Source organism: Canis aureus, chromosome 3 (assembly GCF_053574225.1).
Source record: "Canis aureus isolate CA01 chromosome 3, VMU_Caureus_v.1.0, whole genome shotgun sequence".
NCBI lineage: Eukaryota > Metazoa > Chordata > Mammalia > Carnivora > Canidae > Canis > Canis aureus.
This window is the reverse complement of record NC_135613.1, coordinates 74,197,464-74,218,574: the sequence shown is the minus strand read 5'-3', so window position 1 is coordinate 74,218,574 and position 21,111 is coordinate 74,197,464. Positions and strand designations below refer to the sequence as shown.

At 36.7% G+C, this 21,111-nt stretch overlaps 1 protein-coding gene across 9 annotated transcripts in view; it reads left to right on the top strand.

The window, feature by feature from the left end:
* DDX6 (DEAD-box helicase 6) overlaps positions 1–20,249 on the top strand; it is a 33,158-nt gene extending 12,909 nt beyond the window's left edge. For 7 of the 9 annotated variants that reach the window (XM_077893771.1, XM_077893770.1, XM_077893766.1 and 4 more), the window contains exons 5-14: positions 4,783–4,912; positions 5,848–5,994; positions 7,034–7,128; positions 8,408–8,530; positions 9,405–9,533; positions 10,576–10,692; positions 13,408–13,471; positions 16,213–16,314; positions 16,798–16,980; positions 18,395–20,249. In XM_077893771.1, the coding sequence (XP_077749897.1) occupies positions 4,783–4,912; positions 5,848–5,994; positions 7,034–7,128; positions 8,408–8,530; positions 9,405–9,533; positions 10,576–10,692; positions 13,408–13,471; positions 16,213–16,314; positions 16,798–16,973 (1,083 nt within the window). In that variant the 3' untranslated portion in view covers positions 16,974–16,980; positions 18,395–20,249. The remainder of the gene's footprint in view (positions 1–4,782; positions 4,913–5,847; positions 5,995–7,033; positions 7,129–8,407; positions 8,531–9,404; positions 9,534–10,575; positions 10,693–13,407; positions 13,472–16,212; positions 16,315–16,797; positions 16,981–18,394) is intronic. The other 2 variants (XM_077893773.1, XM_077893772.1) reach the window with 2 other exon arrangements.
* Positions 20,250–21,111: the final 862 nt, after the last annotated feature.

Sequence of the window (21,111 nt, the reverse complement as noted above, 5' to 3'; positions counted from 1 at the left end):
ATGTAATGTGTAAACAAAGTGTTTTGAAATAGCAGGGTAGTGTACAAATATAAAGTATTATTTTAGATGCCTAAGACCACCATTTACATTCTTTTTCTTCACTGTTGTTTTGCCTGTCTGTGGAAAACACAAAATGTTCCTTAGAATTATTCAGTGTAACAAACCATGAATATTAGGATTTTAGAACCAAGAAGAAATTTAGAAATCCTGTAGTTAAAATCTAACCTCATAACTGGCTGTCTTCTATTCATTCTGTGCTTCTCTACTTTCTGTTTTCCTGTTGTTTTTAAGGTATTCTCTTCCATAGTATTTCATTTGCAGGTTTATCCAGGTATTTTTTTTCCCTCAAATACAGAAGCCTTCTTGATCAGATAGGTGTTCTCTGCATTTGAATCTTTTTTTTAAGAGATGGTGAAACTTTGTTGGCTAGATTATTGGACAATGAGTCACTTAAAATTATATCCTACAGAAAGAAGATTTTACATTGACAGGCTGGAACCAGATATACTACAGCTTGCCCTCACACATCTTTCTTTGGTGCAGCCATCTGTGACTCTAGTTCTGGTTCTGAATGCTGTACCCCCTAGTTAACATAACTATGCCATTCTAGAGGCTCAGCTTTGGGATACCTGGGTGGCTCAGTCGATTAAGCATCTGCCTTCTGCTCAGGTCATGATTTGGGGTTCCTGAGAAGGAGCCCCACATTGGGTTCCTTGGCCAGCAGGGAGTCTGCTTCTCCCTCTGCCGTTTCCCCCAACTCGTGCACGTTCTCTTTCTCCCTCTCATGAATAGTCTTAAAAAAAAAAAAAAAAAGACCTATAGCTTTTTAGGAGCACAGACATATTTGGACAGGCTAAGAACCTGCTGTTTTATTCTACTTAACGTTATGAAACCTTTACAGAGTTGGTCCTTGAACAATAAGGATTTGAACTGCATGGTTCCACTTAGCCACAGATTTTTTTACAGTACTGTAATTAACATTTTCCTTATGATTTTCTTAATAACATTTTCTTTTCTGTAGTGTACCTTTTATTGTTTATTTACATACAGCATACACAATGTGTTGACTGTTTACATTATCCGAATGGGTTCCTTCCATTTCAGTCAACAGTAGGCTATTAGTAGTTACATTTTGGAGGAGTCAAAACTTAAACGTGGATTTTTCATTGTGTGGGCCCTCAGTGCCCCTAACTCCCATGTTCAAGGGCTAGCTTTTAACTTTGAGATGATTGAAAATGACAGCTCTTACTGCTGCTTCCAGACCTTAGGCACAACTTTTCTGAAGACTTTTTAGATGAGATAATGATGAAATGACTGATAGTCCATTATTGAGGGAAACATGGGAGTTCTTATTGTCAGCAACAAAATTTCACATCAGGTCAAGAATCTCAACCATTTTGAGAATTATTTTGTCAACCAGGTTTAATTAGAATTCATAGTTTATTGTTAGAAATTACAGCATTCTTGGGCAGCCTGGGTGGTTCAGCGCTTTAGCGCGGCCTTCAGCCTGCGGCATGATACTGGAGACTCGGGATCGAGTCCCATGTCGAATCCCTCTGCCTGTGTTTCTGCCTTTCTCTCTCTCTGTCTCTCATGAATAAAAAAATAAAATCTTTAAAAAAAAAAAAAAAGAAATTACAGCATTCTTAATCATTTTTATAAATCATCTGTTGCTAATTGAATTTCTTAGGACTATAGGAATTGTTTTTCTATAACAATTTTTTATAACAATTTCCTGTAACAAGACTTTTGCAAAAAAGTCTTTAAATGCATTTCCTTATTGATTATTGTGATCAAATTGGGGTATGTTCCTTAAATTAGAGATCTTTTAAAAATCATCTTCCTCATACTTTTTTGGGCAGCAGTAGATAACCTGTGACAACCATTGCTACCTCCACCAACCTCATATTATTTTTCCCCTGAAATTAAGATTCTTGAGGTCAGCTGGCCCTAAGAGATAAAAAGAAGCAACTACTTTAAAAGCAATTGATGGGACAATTTTTCAGCTTTTTTAGGGTACCACACTTCAGATGCCTCTCAGTACTAGGAAATTGGAAGGTATTCTATGCTTTGGTTGTAGGCAACAAACCAACTTGGGCTAACTTAGCAAAGGGAAATTTATTGAAAGAATATCAGAGGAGTTCCCCAAAGTGAGAAAAGTCTAGAGAGAGACACCTGGAATTGACCAAGGACTGAGGCAGCTCTGAAGGGCTTAGGAAGCTACAAATTGTTACAGGATGTACTATAGCAATTGAAATTGTTAAGGAGCCTGGAGCTGGCCTGGCTTTAGTTGATGTCTCCCATTTAGCTGGAGAGGTTGGCTAGACTATCCAGTGAAATAGGAGAGACATAATTCCTCAGAAGGAAGTTAGGGTGCTACTAGGAAAGGGAAAATGGATCCTAGGGTACCAAAACATGACAGATACTTAGTGGCATAGTCCATAGATCTTAGAGGTAATGTGGCAGAATCAGACCTCAGGTTGTAGAGTTGTTGTGGGTTTGGTAACTTAAGATACAAATCACATCTCACATATTTATACGTTTAAAATATAATTCAGTGGTTTTTAGTATAATGGCAGTTGTGTGAATCAGTTTTAGAACCTTTTCCTCACCCTTAAAGTGCTTTAGCTGTTTCCCTCCATTTTCCACTGGCCCTGACCAACCACTGATTTACTTTCTTGTGTCTTATGGATTTGCCTATTCTGGACATTTCATATAAATGAGATTATATAATATATGGGTTTTTGTGAGTGGCGGCTTAGCATTTTATAGGGTTCATCCATGTTGTAGCACGTAATAGTATTTCTTGCTTTTGTATTGCTGTTGCATAATAATTCCATTGTATGACTGACTATACCACATTTGGTTTATCAGTTGATATGGTTTCCACTGGTTGCTATTTCAAATACTGCTGTGAACATTCCCATACACGTTTTTGTGTCAGAATGTTTTTATTGTAAAACAAAAAGTTACCTAACTTGAAAGGATATAAATAACAAAGTATCTGAGTGCCCAGCACTCAGTAAGTTTTTAAAGTTTTTAGCTTCCTTCTTTCTTTACTCGGTGGTAGCTCCTATGCTTTCCTCTTGGGTTTCAAAGCTGTCTGAGCCTGACTTGAATTCTCTTTCATATTATCTAATCTTCCTAGCAAACACTGGTAAGACACAGTGTGGATGTGCTGAATTCCCTGCTAATCATAATGGTTACCATATGTGGCAAAATGTCATTGTATCTTAGAGACTAGCTTGCTTACTTTATTAAAAAAAAAATTTTTTTTAAACAGCTTCTGTAGAGCATAATCTCCTGTCAGAGAGTGCAAGGGTATAGAAGTCCATGGCCTTAATCCAAGTTAGAAGGTAACCCAAAATGGGAATTAGGATACCCTTAAGCTAATTCTGACTTCATACAGAAGTTTTATTCTTTTAACCTGACTTGAGAAGTCATTGAGAGGCCCTTGGAGACCACTTACCCTTTTATTCTGCTATAGAACTGAGTTGTGTGCAAGTAGCCTATTTAAAAACCACAGAAGAAAATGAACCCATGGGGGTAATAGCCCTCCAGAGCAATTGAAGATTAGCAGAGTTGACTCAAAATAGGAAGGAAGAGATTAAGACCAAAGGGTCAAAGCCAAGGAGTTTTTCTTTGACCTGCTTTACTATAATAAGCAGACTGTTTAATGCTGGTTATAGGAACAGAGGGTAACAATATTGTCATAGGACCATTTTTACAGTTGTTCTGGGAGCTGTGTTTTTCTGGTCATAAAGAACCCATTTGACCCCTGTGGTGGGTTCTAGGTAGGGTAAGTATTGTGAAAAATGTAAGTCGTGATGTAAAATGTTAGAGCTAGTTTTTTTGGTAATGAGCACAGGCATAGAACTAATTATTACACTGGTTATGAATTTCTTTCCTGTTTTCCTAAATTTTTGGATTTAGAAAATAAAAATTTAGTTTTAGGAATGGAAATGTTCTTATTCTTCCTTCTTTATACATACTATTCTGCTTTTATAATTTCTCTCTGTATATATGTATTTATTTAATTTTCAGTAATTGGGACATCCTTTGCTATTGTTTAAGTAACTTGTCCTAATAGGAAATGTTATCTTTGCAAAACAGACATGACAAAGTAAGCTAAATGTGAAGATAAGTCACTCTCTGATGTGACCATGGATTGAGATAACTGGAATAGAATTGAGCCTCTAATTGAGCGCATTTCAGGACAGAGAAGTTGGTTGTGAAACATTGACATTTTGAGGTTATATAATAAATAGGACCTGAAGTTTAACTTATCCAGCCGATTTCCTATTTTTTGCAAGGTTGGGTTGTCAAACCTCCAATTTTTCATTGTGGTTAAATTGGCTTGTCTCAAAACATACAATCTTGCCTTTGTGTTGTTTGTGGCATTTTTTTCCTCTTTTTTTTATTGTAAAATGTCCTTTGCTTTTTTTTTTATTTGTGTAGCCCAGATTCCTCCATCTTCATTTGTTTTCTTTGTGTAGATACCCAGCTTCCTTAGACCTACACATTCTCACACTAATTCACACAGTTTTTATTAAATTGGTAATGCAGTTTAATAATAACTATAAGCAGTTCTCCAAAATATTGGTTGATAATGATGGTGATGTTGACTGGTAATTTACTTGATCTCTACTTATTCTTGTAAAGTGCAAATGTAGGACACTTGAGAAGCCATACCAAAGAGGTGTGCCTTCAGTATATTTTAGAGGATAATTTGTTTATGTACCATTCTTATTCACAAGTAATTTGCATTCTCTTGTCTCTTAGGAGGAGAGCATTCCCATTGCTTTATCTGGTAGGGATATCTTAGCTAGAGCAAAAAATGGAACAGGCAAGAGCGGTGCCTACCTCATTCCCTTACTTGAACGGCTAGACCTGAAGAAGGACAATATACAAGGTTAGTTTATTTAAACTAAAAATTGCAGTTTAACATTGGAGCTATAGGAAGATACTTTTTTTTTTTTTTTTTAAGAATTTACGTAATCTGGAGTTAGTATTTACCTTTTCTTTCCACAGCTTTTTTGTCTTTTATAAAATACCCAGCTTTTTAAAAAGATTTCTAGTTTTCAGAGGCTTTTTACATATTACACAGTTATGATAGCATTCCAGTATAATAGGCAAAATAAGTATTACCTTATTAGATAGGAAAGATCACGAGAAGTTATCTGATGTTGCTACCTCCAAACTGGAAGTGAGTTGTTTCTTGTGGCACCTGCGTGTCTGTAAGAACTCATGAACTTTTTTCCTTTATAAAGCCTAGTGGTTTGGGACTTTTAAGACCTTAGGAAATAGGGAAGAAACAAATTTCCCATAGTTGTATGCAAAGTTAGCTAAAAGAGTTAAATTTTGACCTCTAAAGCTTTTTCTGAAATTTTTGTAAGTTGATCGTGATCTATCATCATTTCTTCCATCTTCCGTTAAAGTACTTTCACGTAATATAAGTAGAACCTGGGCAATAGGAGTTTCCTATTGAAGTGTTTAGACTAATGAATATTAAATTAATAAACTTTGAGCTAATGGTTGCCAAGTCAACCCTTTACAGGTCTGTAACTAAGGAGTATCAGGTTTATAAAACAGTGTTGCTGAGGAAAATCTAAAGCTAGAACACTGTTAATAGGTTCTTCTCCCCCATGTGGTGTTTTTTTTTGTTTGTTTGTTTTGTTTTGTTCTTTTTTTTGTTTTTTTGTAAAGGAGATTTACTTATTTGACTTTTCAGAATTAGGCTAATTATGATTCAATTTTTTAATATGTCCTGAGTATCTAGATTGCAAGGGGGCAGTGTTTTTGTAGCTTAATAAACTCTTAAAATATTTCTTTTTTTCTGTTTTCCAGCAATGGTGATTGTTCCCACTAGAGAACTTGCTCTACAGGTCAGTCAAATTTGCATCCAGGTCAGCAAGCACATGGGAGGGGCCAAAGTGATGGCAACCACAGGAGGAACCAATTTACGGGATGACATAATGAGGCTTGATGACACAGGTAGGGAATGATTGATACAAGGTGGCCTAACTCTCTGATATAATTATAGGTACAAGTATTTCCTAAACTTACTAAAAATTATTTTTAAGAATTAAGGGCCAGAAACATTGCTGTAGAAAAATGAATAAAGGAAATGACCATTCAAGAAAAAAAGATAATTATAATTGGAAGGATATTCAACCTTGCTAGTAATTTTTTATGTAAATAAAAATAGCAAATTGATAGAATACCTATCCAATTGGCAAGGCTAAAAAAAATAAGCTTGAGAAGAAATAGGCTGTCTTGCAGTGTGGGGGTATAAATGGATACAATCTTTATGGTGGGCAATTTGGCATAGTGTTTTGAAATTATAAATGTATGTTTTCAAGAGTCTTTCCTGAAGAAATATTAGGCAAATACAAGGTTACTGCAGTGTGATTTGAAAATGGAAATGTCCTAAATATCAGAGGAGATTGGCTAAATCCATTGGGGTATAGTCCAAGTGGAATTCCACAAAACTATTAAAAGGTGAAGTGATCTGTATTTATTTTCATAAAGAATTCTCCATGATACATCATGGAGTGAAAAAAGATAAACACCAAACATGAAATATGCTTATATAAAATGTGAGTTGGAATTTTATATATAATTGTCATTTGGTAAATGACTATGTGCTTCATTCTGCACAGGTATTTAAAATGATTATCTTATTTTATCCTTATAACCATCTTCTGAAGACCATTGCTCTAGTTTATAGGCAAGCAACTGTATCAGATGCTTGATATGTCTTTATTTATTGGGGATTGTTTTAAGACGACTATTCTCCCCCTTATTTGGAATAGGTGATTTGAAAGTTACTAGGCTGCCCCATGTAGAAGTAAAGTAAGTATTCTCTGGCAACCTAAGATGAAGTGAAAATCCATATTTTAAAACACATTTTTGCCTGTTTGTACTATTCCTACTCTACAACAGTATTTCTGATAAAATATATGTGATAAACTTCTGTATCCTTTGCCCAAGTTAAAATGAATGAAAATATATATATTCTAATCTTATGTAGTGCACGTGGTGATAGCTACCCCTGGAAGAATCCTGGATCTTATCAAGAAAGGAGTAGCAAAAGTTGATCATGTCCAGATGATAGTATTGGATGAGGTAATGTCTCTTCATTTGGAAGTACTATTCTGTGCTTTGTTTATAACTGCCAGTGAATGAAGCAAAAGCTCTGTGTTTGTGAACCTCTTACAAATGCATGACTCTTGTCAATTCAAACTAATTCACTTACAAAATATGTTTTGCCCACTAAAGGCAAAAGATGGTAGGCATTTATAGGAATAGTTCAGCCTTGTATCTCTTTCTTAGGGATGCCAGATTGTAAGTTTTGTTTTTATATTTCAGGAGAAGGAATTGTTGAATATCTCAAAGCCAAGTTCGTTCTAAATCTCATTCCAATCAGTGATACATCTTAAAAAGCATGTAACTTCTCTAACTCCTCTTTAGTATATCCTACTTTGTATTATTTGGTTTTTCGTCTCTGGTATATTTGCTAATCTCACCAGGTTGTAAGTGTTTTTTAAGAACTTACTGGACTCTACATTTTTGGGATCTGGCAATGTTTTTTTGTTTTGTTTTTTTTTTTTTTTAATAATGATAGTCACACACAGAGAGAGAGGGAGGCAGAGACATAGGCAGAGGGAGAAGCAGGCTCCATGCACCGGGAGCCCGACGTGGGATTCGATCCCGGGTCTCCAGGATCATGCCCGGGGCCAAAGGCAGGCGCCAGACCACTGTGCCACCCAGGGATCCCCCTGGCAATGTTTTTATATATATCCTGTATCAGTGTTAATGTTTTTGAAATAAAATTATTTTCCTCTTTGGTGTTTTAGATAGCTAGATCAGGTCATTCATAGTCTAATTGGGAGATAATTTTTATCTTTGAATAATGAGAGGTACTGTTATTTAGTCACTATGTGCTAGCACTAAGTACATGTTTTTTTCATTTGCTTTTTATGACCCTGTAAGGTAGGTATTCTATAAAGCAGTTATAGTGAACATTCTAATTTTAAAGTTTTGGAAACTGCTGAAGTAATAGGTGGTTAAATAACCTACCAACATAGCTAATAAGTGAAGGAGACAAGATTTCAAGCCAGGTAGTTTAGCTCTGCAGATTGTAGTCTCAACCACATTAAGAGTTTGTTAGGCGAACAAGGATTATGTCTGTCTAGGGTTTTCTCTTTCTTCTAGAATATGATGTTACAGATTTTCCCCCTTCTGAATCACTGCAAATGTGTCTTGGTTTCATTGGAGTAGGCAGTATTGTAGAGTAGTATTTACTAGAGGAATATTCCATGAATGCTCTTGTGGGATGATACCTTATTAACCAAAGGCCTTGGACACTAATTGTTTTTGAAATTGTCTTTTCTTTGTACCGTAGGCAGATAAGTTGCTGTCACAGGATTTTGTGCAGATAATGGAGGATATTATTCTCACGCTACCTAAAAACAGGCAGATTTTATTATATTCCGCTACTTTCCCTCTTAGTGTACAGAAGTTCATGGTGAGTATAAATCTGTACTTGGAAGCAGTGCCATTCTGTTGTCCACGAGTATACCATTATTCATAATTACATCTTGTTTTCAGTCTTTATGCTGATTACTTCAAGGTTTTTTTTGTTTTTGTTTTTAAAGATTTTATTTATTCATGAGAGACACAGAGAAAGGCAGAGACACAGGCAGAGGGAGAAGCAGGCTTCCTGCAGGGAGCCTGATGTGGGACTCGATCTGGGACCAGGATCAGGCCCTGAGGCAAAGGCAGATGCTTAACCACTGAGGGACTCAGGTGTCCCTGATTACTTAAAGTTTTTGGCTCTTCTGCCAGCTAATCCATTAAGGTTTTTGTGCATAAATTAACTGATTTTTTAAAACAATAATAGTTCTTTGATTAAATTATTTATTCGCCTAGCATTTGGTGTCAGGCTGACATGGCCATTGATCCTGGATAAATTGATTACGGTGTAATCCTATATACAAAGTACAAAATAGGAATTTAACTACATATCTGAATGTTAGTTTTTCCATTAGATGGTAACTTATTTCTTCTATCATAGATTATTTATACTCTGAAAAGAACTGCATGCCTTTTTTTTTTTTTCCTAAAGATTTTATTTATTCATGAGAGATGCAGAGAAAGAGGCAGAGACATAGGCAAAGGGAGAAGCAGGCTCCATACAGGAAGCCTGATGTGGGACTCGATCCCGGGACCCCAGGACCACACCCCAAGCCAAAGGCAGATGCCCAACCACTGAGCCACCCAGGCATCCTGAGAACTGCATGCCTTTTAAGCAAATTTATCAGAAATATATGGGGGCTATATTTCGAATTTAAGAGAGATGCTCTGCTTTCATTTATTTATATGACTCTACTTTTTTTCAGAATTCCCATTTGCAGAAACCCTATGAGATTAACCTGATGGAGGAACTAACTTTGAAGGGAGTAACCCAGTACTACGCCTATGTAACTGAGCGCCAAAAAGTACACTGCCTCAACACACTTTTTTCCAGGGTAAGTAATAGGCTTCAGTTGCTGAATATTACCCATTGCTTAACCCCAGTAAAACAGTTGTGTTTTCCCACCATTTTCAATGTAAAAACAATCCATAGCTTTTCCTAAAAGGTAGTTTTGGTTGTTGATCTGAAGTTGATACTGTATGATTGAGATCAGAGACACATTTAATTAAATTCTAAAATAATTTGACTTAATTATAGTAGATCCTTATTAGCATATTTTGTATTTGCACATTTAGCTACATGCCAAAATTTATTTGTAACCCTACAACTAATACTTAAGTGCTTTTGAAGTCATTTGTGGATACTAGCAACAGGATGGAAAATACCAGCTGTTGTGTATATTCCCAGCTGAGATTGAACAAAGTGACACACTGCCTTCTTGTTTCAACTCTATAAATATGTCTTTTTCAGTCTGTGCCACTTTAATGCTGCAGTTTTTGCTTTTTTGGTTTATTTCATGGTTCAAAATGGCTCCTAAGCTTAGTGCTAACGTGCTGTCCATTGCTCCTAAGCGAAAGAAGACTGATGCGCTTTGCAGAGAAAATGTGTATTGGATAAACCTCATACAGACAGGAGTTAACAGTGTTGGCCATGAGTAAATATGGTGTCTTTGTATAGTAACACACATAAAACAGGGTTATCGATTGATTGATGAAAAACTTGTGACTAGAGGCTCACAGGAACCTTACCCTGTATCTCTACTATGAGCAGAGGTTCTATATTCATGCTTTCAGTGTTTGTAGCAACTTTGTAGAACAGAAATCCTATAAGTAATGAGAATTGAATGTGTTTTAATCTTGTTGGCGATTATGTGGCTCTTACTAAGCATACTTTCCTATAACTTATCTGCACCTAGTAAATAAATGAGTACGGTTTTACATCTCTTGTTATCATGAGATTCTAAGTCTTAGATCATGTTTTTAACATTTGTCAGTCAATATTTTCAAGATTTGGCAAAGTAAATGATGAAAGTGTTGTTTTTCTCATGTTGTTCCTCCTCCCCCTCACCCCCCCCCCCCCCCCCCGCAAATGCTCAGCTTCAGATAAACCAGTCGATCATTTTCTGTAACTCCTCTCAGCGAGTTGAATTGCTAGCCAAGAAGATTTCTCAACTGGGTTATTCTTGCTTCTATATCCATGCTAAAATGAGGCAGGTGAGTATAAAATCAGAACTTGTATGTGGATTTTTAAAAATCTTTTTTCTGAATATTTCTTGGATTTTTGTTTTATTTTAATGCCCCTCCATATGCCCTAAGTTGAAGAATAAATTATTCCTTAATAGGCAAAAGACCTTTGATTTTTAACCCCTGGAGTTCAGTTTTCTAACTAGAGAATCGGGGGTATACATAACTCTTACAAGGTTGTCAGGAAGATTGAGATAATGTATACATGAGTACTTCATAAACTGTCACATATGATTCAAATATGAGATTTTATTCCCTGCTTTCCCCAAGTAATGTAGATTTGCACTGTTTATTACAGTAACCACTGGTCTCATGTGGCAATTTAAGTGAGTTAAAATTAAATAAAATTTAAAATTTAGTTGCTCTGTCATACTAATCACATTTCAAGTGTCATGTTTCATGTGACTAGCAGCTACAGTTTTGGAAAGTACAGATTTAGAACATTTCCATCATTGCAGAAGGTTCTATTGGAAAACATTATTGTAGATTTTTAATTTATATACCTCTTCAGCTCGTATGTTTTTTTTCTTTATTTGCCTTAAGGATGCAATCTCTAAATTTCATAATTTGACTTAACAGCTTAAATAAAATTCAAAACTATAAAAACATTGGTGTTGTGTGTGGTAGTGAAACATTGAAATTCTGTGAAAACAGTTTCTGTAGACTAACAGATTAAGAATTTGAGTTAATCAGCTCAACTTTGGTTTTCAAAGAAGGTTATTAATGGATCAGATACCACCATGTAGATCCTAATATTAGAAATTGTCACAGGAAATGAATGTGTTAAGCTGTAGAGAATATTTCAGAATGGAAGAACGATGCTTTGAAAGACCAGCCACTAGATTTGTCACATTTTTCTAGAATTGTTATGCATGTGTTTTCATTTTTGTTTTTTAATTGAAAAGTAAATTTTGAGGGTGCCTGGGTCATTCTGTCAGTTAAGCATCTGACTCTTGATTTTTGCTCTTGTCATGATCTCAGGTTTGTGACACTGAGCCCTACACTCAGGAGTCTGCTTGAGATTCTTTCCCTCTGCTACCCCCCTCCCTTCGTGTGCTCTCTCAAATTAAAAAAAAAAAAAAATTTGGGGGGTGGATCCCTGGGTGGCACAGCGGTTTGGCGCCTGCCTTTGGCCCAGGGCGTGATCCTGGAGACCCAGGATCGAATCCCACATCGGGCTCCTGGTGCATGGAGCCTGCTTCTCCCTCTGCCTATGTCTCTGCGCCTCTCTCTCTCTCTCTCTCTGACTATCATAAATAAATAAAAATTAAAAAAATTTTTTTTTTTGTTTTGCATACACTAACTAGAAAGACAAATAGTGTTTGGTCAAGCCAAACTTTTGTCATCTTGTTTGAAATGTTTTAAAAATGACTCAGTTAAGCATCTGCCAGAGTCCTGGGATCCCAGAGTCCTGGGATCAAGCCCCAAGTCAGCAGAGAGCCTGTTTCTCCCTCTCCTCCTTATTTGTGCTCTCTATCATTATCTATCTCAAATACATAAAATCTTTTTTAAAACCCCCTTTTTTTAACACAGGCAGAGAGAGAAGCAGGCCCCATGCAGGGAGCCTGATGTGGGACTCCATCCTGGAACTCCAGGATCACACCCTGAGCTGAAGGTAGATGCTCAACCGCTGAGCCACCCATGCAGACGCTCAACCGCTGAGACACCCAATTTTTTTTTTTTTTTAATGGATATACAAAAATGTGAAAGTTGTTGTTTTGGGGCACCTGCATGACTCAGTTGGTTGTGTCTGCCTTCAGCTCAGGTCATGATCCCAGAATTCTGGGATCAAGCCCACATTGGACTCCCTGCTCATTCTCCCTCTTTTTCTCAAATAAATAAAATCTTTAAAAAAAAAAAAAAAAAGAAGAAGAAGAAGAAGAAAAGAGAGAGAAAGAAAGGAAAAAAAAAAAGTACCTTTGGCTCAGGTCAGGATCCCAGGGTTCTGGGATCAAGTCTTGAATTAGTCTTCTTGGTGGGGAGCCTCCTTCTCCTTCTGCCTATATTATTCTCTCTCTGTCTTTCATGACTTAATAAATGAAATCTTTTTAAAAAGGGGATACCTCAGTGGCTCAGCAATTGAGCGTCTGCCTTTGGCTCAGGACATGATCCCAGGGTCCGGGATCAAGTCCCGAATCAGATTACCTGAGGGGAGCCTGCTTCTCCTCTGCCCGTCTCCTCTGCCTGTATCTCTGTCTGTCTCTCTCTTTCTGCATCTCTCATGAATAGATAAAATCTTTTTTAAAAAAATCTTAAGAAAAAAAAAACAGCTAAGATAAATGGTGCATAAAGATACGAGTAGATGTTTGGGAGTTTTTTTTAAAGATTTTATTTATTTGAGGGTGCACACAAGCACGGGGGGGGAGGACAAAGCAGGGTCTCTGCTGAGCAGGAAGCCCAACATGGGACTCAATCTCTGGTATCGTGACCTGAGCTGAAGGCAGAGACTTAACCAACTGAGCCACCTGGGCACCCCTGTAGATGTGTTTTAGTTGCTTATTAATACCTGTGGGAAACTAATTGATGATTAACTTTTTTCTTTTGTTTTTAACTTATAGCTGTTGAATTTATCTCTCATCTGTGTATATTTTGGGTATATAAGACTGGGTAGGAGAAATCAGTGATGGGAAACTTAGAGCTGTGCTGTATGAGTTTTAAAAAGCAAATGCATTACTTTGTTCCTAGGAACATCGAAATCGTGTATTTCATGATTTCCGAAATGGCTTATGCCGCAATCTTGTTTGCACTGGTAAGATTTTCCTTTATCCGTTGTTTTTCTTCTGGGTCTGCTCTGATTTCTCTGTCCATATCTCCCAAAAGAGTCTATGACAAGAGTTCAGCTCACCCTAATGCCATTTCTAGAATTTCTGAAATTGAGAATAAGCTATAGTTAATTCCTGAAATTAGTTTTCAAATCTGAAACTGTGGAATACTTGTTCTGGCACTCATACCTCATCTCTATCTTTTAAACTAGTTTTGGGACTTGTGTGTTTTCTGAATTTTAGCATACAAGAATGAGTTAATATGTACTGTATGCAAAATAAGTTACATTTAGAAATTTTGGTGTATTTCAGTACACAAAGAAAAACAAACTGGGGAGGCAGGTGGACAATCAGATGAGACAAAAAGCAAATGGATTGAGTATCCTCCCATCTCTACACTGGAAGTATAATCTTAGTATTGGTATGAGAATAATCATATAAATTAGGCTTCTAGGTAAAAAGAGCCTAGAATATTTTCTATTATTATTATTTTAGTTTAGGTATACATAGAAATATAAGAATTATAAGAACATTCGATGAATTTTTGCACATATACACACCCATATAACTAGCACCCAGATCAAAATTTTAGAATATTATACAATTCAGATTTTTAAAATACTGCTATAGAAATAAACTCCAGATTTATACTAGCAGAATATTGAATTTGCTGACTTATAAAAGGACTGTTGGATATCCTGGGTGTTTCCAGTTTATCTTGTTTCTCTGCCTTGTATCTAAAAGGACAGTACAGCTATGAATTATTACATTTATGTTTACTTTATCAGCACTTCTAACTTTTGTATTTGAAGTACTCAAATGTAAAATATCTGATTTGGTGGAAAAGATACTAGGCTCCTAGAATTTTAAGATTGGAGTTCAAGTTCTACCCTTTTTAACCTGTAATTATATGACCTTGGACAAGTCCTACTTTTTCTTTGATGTCTTTTTTTTAATCTGTAAAATGAGAATGCCTTAAACTGAATTCTGCCCAAATATCTGTTATTTATTCAAAAATAGTTTTTGATTTCAGCATACATTTATTTACTCTTTGCCAGGTATTTAGTTAGCTTGGTACTGAAAAACTACGTTACTCCTCAGCTTTTTGTATATTTTACCACAATTTAAAAATTTTAAATACATGCATACAGTTTGCAGTTGAAGATCTATAATCTAGAAGATGAACTAGTTCATTGGTGAAAGGTTAAGTAAATTCAGAATATGTAAACTTAGTTTGTCATTAAATAATACTGAATAACGTGTATAAAGTGTATAAATAAATACATGGAAAGTATCACTTTTTATTTCAAGGAGCAGTGGTTTAATCAGATTTAAAAGATAACATTAAGAGTCTAAGGCAGGCCCTGCAACCTTTAAAGTGCCAGATATAGTAGATATTTTAGACTTTGTGTACCATATGGTCTCTTACAAGTTATTCAGCTCTGCCATTGTAGCTCAAAAGCACCCTTAAACAGTACATGAACATATGGGTATGGTCCTGTGACAGTAAAACTTAATTTATAGAAACAGGCTTTGGGCTGGATCTACAAGGGAGTAAAAGTAATTTGCAAATGTGAGGTATGTGTAGTAAGTAATCCTAAATTTTCTTAGGAAAGGAAATTAGCTATAGCGATCTGAAAAGAGATGGAATTTTAACTGGCTGTATAAACTAGATAACTTTTAGACTTGCAGAAGGAGTTGTAAGTTAGGGATTGGCATCAAACCTGATCCATAGAAGGCTTCAAGAAAATACGTTTAAGAAAGAATAAATAGATGAATTTCGTGGAGATGAAGGTTTGAGAAGACTTGTCAGAGAACTGTGTTAGGGCCAAAGTATAGAGTGCAGGACCTTCTATGTCAATTTTAATTTTATCTGGAGGCAATTTAAAAGAATGAGTTATAAGTTGAAAACAGTATTTTAGAAATACTGGTCACTGTCCTGGATTATTTTGGAGGGTGGAGCTGATAGAAGCGCTGGAATTTGTCTATCGTAATTGTCTTTTCTTGTAGTTTTCAAAGCCTAAATCAGCACAGTAATTGTTGGACTAGAGAAGTAAAGAGGTGGTCTTGTGCTTGCCTCAGACTTGTAAATCACCTAGTAGAATGAAATGAATTAAAAAAGTATAAATAATTACTACAAGTGGATTATCTTGTTTTTGATGTATTCTTGGTTATACAGCAGTTTTTAATCTATTTGAATCTTGGATTACATACTAAAAAGTATATGAAAATTACTCCTGAGACATATAGGAGTTTATAGTTTACCAGTCATTCTGACCTCTTCTTTCTCTTGTAGTTACCTTATAGTATTTTTTAAAACTTTATGGGACTAGGAAAGGTAATTTGCTGGGTAAATGTTAGTACAATAATGAGCATAAATGTAATGCTAGTTTGCAAGTACATTTGAATTGCTGAATGAAGTGACTAAAACTTAAGTTGCACTAGAAATACATGTTAAGGGATCCCTGGGTGGCGCAGCGGTTTGGCGCCTGCCTTTGGCCCGGGGTGCGATCCTGGAGACCTGGGATCGAATCCCACGTCGGGCTCCTTGCATGGAGCCTGCTTCTCCCTCTGCCTGTGTCTCTGCCTCTGTGTCTCTCTGTGTGTGACTATCGTGAATAAATAAATAAAATCTTTAAAAAAAAAAAAAAGAAATGCTTGTTAAGGTGTGTACAAAGACATGCCTAAATTGAAAGATGTGATGGAGATTCTTTCTTTTTCTTTTAAGATTTGTTTACCCGAGGTATTGATATACAAGCTGTGAATGTGGTAATAAACTTTGACTTCCCAAAGCTGGCAGAGACCTATCTCCATCGTATTGGAAGATCAGGTAAGGAAAAGGAAGATGTTCTTCACAGGAGTGTTTTGAGAAGTATAATCACTAAATTCTGTTCTTTTGTGAAGTAGAGTATAGTAACAATGAGAACAGTGAATTAAAATTTACTTAGTTTTTTTATTTCTAATTTTTCTAGAGCATTTAAGAAAAGTTAAAATATTTTGACTGTATGCTTAAATTGATACAAAATTCACAAATGAGATCCTCACTTTTCTTATTAGGTAGTGCAGTCTATAACTACTATTTAGTATCTGTATTTTGGCAACTTTTGACACAAATGAGCCTCTTTTATCATTTGAAAAAGGCCTATAAATAGGGTACTGCTTTGGGCTGTGAAATCTGAAGGCATACACTGAGAATGGGACTGAACAAAACTGTTAATAATCTGGTATGCTTTTGCCACTGAGAGATTTGCACATACATATCGATTCTAATATTAACTCCTTTTTAAAAAATCGATTAATGTTTTTTCATTAGGTCGCTTTGGTCATCTTGGCTTAGCCATCAACTTGATCACATATGATGATCGCTTCAACCTGAAAAGTATTGAGGAGCAGCTGGGAACAGAAATTAAACCGATCCCAAGCAACATTGACAAGAGCCTGTATGTGGCAGAATACCACAGCGAGCCCGTGGAGGATGAGAAGCCCTAACAAGCATGTGCGTACCCTGCATAGCGCTAGGGAGCATAGTGGTGAAAGAAAGGAAAGAAAGCAAGATCCTCCTTCCTGGAGGAAATTTGCTGTTACACCACACGTACTAGCAGAGACAGCGTAGAACCTGTTGGCATGAATGATGGTAAACCGGGTGTGCTTGGGGGAAGTTGTTGTCTCCTGAGAGAATCCATGGATACTGTTCTTGAATGCAGTTTTCCTGTATGATGTGATCCACGAGCAGTACTTAAGACAAATCCAGACTTCAAAATAAAGCAAAGTAGAATCTTTTTCTCAGCAACTTGAAGATGAAACTAATTTTTTTTGGTCTTTTATCACTTAGTCATTCTTCTTTTGTTAGTATCACTCTTAATTTCTACTGGACGTTGTAGTAAATCAAGATAATTACCTGAAGTACCTCGTTGCCAAATGTGTAATCAGGTTGTGAGGATAATTGTCTTTTTTTAAATACTCACTCTGGTTTCCTGTACCACCCTCTCTTTTCATTGGTGGACTATTGGGCTTTGCTAACAGTGCTCAAAAGAAGACCCAACATCAAGGAATTCAGGCTGTTTTGCAGTTTTTTCCAAGGGAAGTCTTTTATTTGAGAGGTGGTAATTTTTACATTACCAATGAGTATTTTTACCTGTTTTTTTTTTGTGGTTTTTTTTTTTTTTTTTTTTTTTTTTTTTAAAGATTTGAGACAGCTCAAGCAGGGTGGGGGAGGGACAAGCAGACTCCCTGCAGAGCAGCATCCACCACTCCCCCACCCTCGCCCCCCACCACCTCCCACCCCTGTGACCTGAGCCAACCAATGTGATGCTTAATCATCGTGGCGCCCCATATGCCTGTTACTCTAAGTTTCTGAATTACTCTTCACTTTAGTTTTCTTTCTTTCTTTCTTCTTCCCCCCGCCCCCTTAAATGTCAAACAAAATCCTCAGGCTAATGTAAAAGTAGCCTATGTTTGCTGGTATCCTGGGAAGCTATCAAATTTGTGGATGTTTTAAAAAAAAATAGTTTCTTTCTTTCTTTTTTTTTTTTAAAGATTTTATTTATTAATCATGAGAGACAGAGAGAGAGAGGCAGAGACACAGGCAGAGAGAGAAGCAGGCTCCGTGCAGGGAGCCCAACTGGGACTGGGACCTCGGATGAAGGCAGTGCTAAACTGCTGAGCCACCCGGGCTGCCCAGTTTCTCTTGATTTAACTGTTTTGGATATCAGAATTTAGAGGCTCTTGCTCTATCTCTGGGATTCCTAGCAGAAATGCCTTAATCCTAAGTGGATTGATTCTACAGCAGGCAAAGGCTCAGTAGAAGCCACTCCACAGAGCATTTGAGATGGAGATTGTGAAAACCTAGGTATCTTGGTTCATATTGTCTTCACAAAAGTTAATTTTAGATTTCTTCCTTTTTCCTTTAGGCTTTCACAAATTACAGAAGGCTCGTTTGGATCTGTGACACATCGTTTGGGGGGGATGCTCTTCTCTTTGTGGGTTTTTCATCTTCTTTTATTTTGGAACTATGAAGACTTAAAAGAGCTCAGACATTTTTTTCTTTTTTTTAACTGGTGAAGAGAAAAAGCTGAAAAGAAGGAATTTACCTTTTTTGTTCCACTTGTTTGCACTGTGTGCTGACTGAACATTAGTTGCACTAACTGCTGGTTTTTAAAAAAATGTTTTCTGGGGAAGGGGGACAAGGAAGGAGGAGAAAGAAGAGAAGGGGAGAAACCCTGAAAAGAGAAGAATCTTGATGAACACACAAGCTTGTCTACAATTTCAAAATTCTCCAACAGCTGACTCTTGAGTGCATTTCAACTTCTCCCTAATTACTCATCCGTTTTTTAAGCCTGAAGAGCTTATTACTTATTTGTGCGAAGTGCCTTATGCTATGAGACCATTCAGAATATCATCTTTTAGACACAGCCCAAGAAATCAACAATAGTAGTTCTTTCCTTTTTTTATTTTTTTTTCCTTCCTATCTTTTTAAAATTTTTGTCTTTTTATTTTGATTTCAAGTTGGAGTCTCTCTCTTCCCTTTTTACCTGATACTCAAGCCCAGGGCTGGAAGATGACACGTATTAGTAATGTTAAACACCATTCTCTTTTTCTTTATGTGGAGGAGTTGATATGCAACTGCAGTTCATCCGCACTGTAAATACATGTATTTAAAAAAAAAAAAACAATCCCAAGTAAAAATTTCTTCTGGGCTGAGTAGATTACAACATCATCGCTCCCAAAGGAAAGAGCAGTCTATCATTGCAGGAGCCATATGACAAGCCTTTGTGCTCTATAGCAGAACACTAAAGACTGGTTTACATACGCTTCCATTAGCAGTTATGGCACTTGATGTGTAGACATGTCAGAGCCTTGACCCTCTTTCCTCTGTGGCAAAGCGTGTCCCATAGAAAATTGGGTGTGTATACTTGTATAAACTTTGTAAATAAGTTTTTTTCTGGGTTCATATATATATATATACATATATATATATTTTTTTTTTGGATGAAGGTTGCTGGGATTAAGGGGATTAGAATGATTATGGGAGCAGCTAAAGATGAGAGGGGCTCAGTTTTCCGCAACACTAAATTCTAAAAAGTACTTTGGCCTCTTTAGTAGAGAGAGCAGACCTCTGTGGTGACCCTGTGTTGGAAGAGGGACCTGGAAGTCTGGGATTTATTGTTTGCTGCCACACTGTATCATCTAATACCTTTGGAGAACACCTGCCAGAGAGAGCAAAGAAACTTCAGAAACCTATAACTCAAGATGTTATTTTTGAGAAGCTCTCTCTGATTTTGCTTCTTCCTCCCCTTTTAAAGAAAGTTTGAGGAACTTTTCAAGCTCAGCAAAAGGGGACAAAGATTAATCTCCCTTGCAGTGTGGAAATTCAGTTGCGTGGCAGTGTCTGAGCAGTATATGTACAAAGCATGGATTTTGCATTTCAGAATATTAGCCAGTACCAGCTTTGGTAATGTTAGCAGTTCTGGAGCTTACTTTCTGTGGATCACTTCCTGTACTGTGTTAAGTGTGTTGCCCTCTGCCCACCTTGATACATAAACTTGCAGGAATGGGCAACTCCTGAGAGCTGTTAACTTTCATGCTAAAGAAAGCTGCTTGCCATCCTCTTGCTTTGTGACAAGAATTATCTGTCATTTTGCATTGTAAATTGCTGGCAAATGCTTTACAGTCAATAGTGTTGCTTTAAATTGTGCCCCTCCCAACATGCTTGATGTTTGGCCTGATCTCCAGGCAAAAGGAGTGAGATGAATCAAAACCAGTGAACTTTTTTTTTTTAAATGTTTTTAATTCCCTTTTAACCCAGTGTACTAGGTCAATCAGGAGGCATCTAGGGTTTAAAAAAAAAAGCAAAAAATAAAATGAAAAAAATTTGTTTTCCATATTCCATTTTTTCGAAACCCTAAAATATTACAAGAGAAGTCCTGCATATGCTTTCGTGCTTAACTCATGGATAAAAAAATCAATTATTCAAAGTTGCTTTTTTTTGACTCTTGCGTAGTTCTAAGCAAAACTATTTTGTGACTCACCCAAAACTCCTTAGGATCAAAATCCTACAGATGCCTCCTGATCAGACATAGCCCTAACTCCTTAAAAAATCTGTAGCAAGAGCTGCACAGTACAAACCCAAAAAGAGTAAGCTCATTTATTTGGTATCCAAGCTATGTTCTATCCAGCCAATGTTGGTTACTAAATACAAGCCCTAATTAAGAAAATAACTTTTCCAGGGGGCGGGGAGGGGGGACGGGGGGAGGGAATTTAGAAGGCATCAACTTTTGACCAAAAATATCTTGCCCTTGTACTGATGCAGCTCTCTCTTTCTTCCCCACCTCTGGCGAGATAAGAGGGATCATTCATTATAGAAGAAAAGCAAGAAAGGCTTGTAAATGCAATTTGATATCTCGCTAGAGAGAGAGTAGGTGACAAAAACAGCGCAGTCTCGTTTGCTATCCTCAGACTGTGCCCGGTGCCACATGCCTGTGGGTCCCTCTTAAAGCACAGACTTAATTGAAAGTATTACTGAAGTATAGCCTCTGATGAGGAGTGGCACTTAAACTATCTGGGACACCACTATTGGACACAGTTCTGTAGAGGCAGCTGTCCAGTTTTGGTGCTGGACTCTTGAATA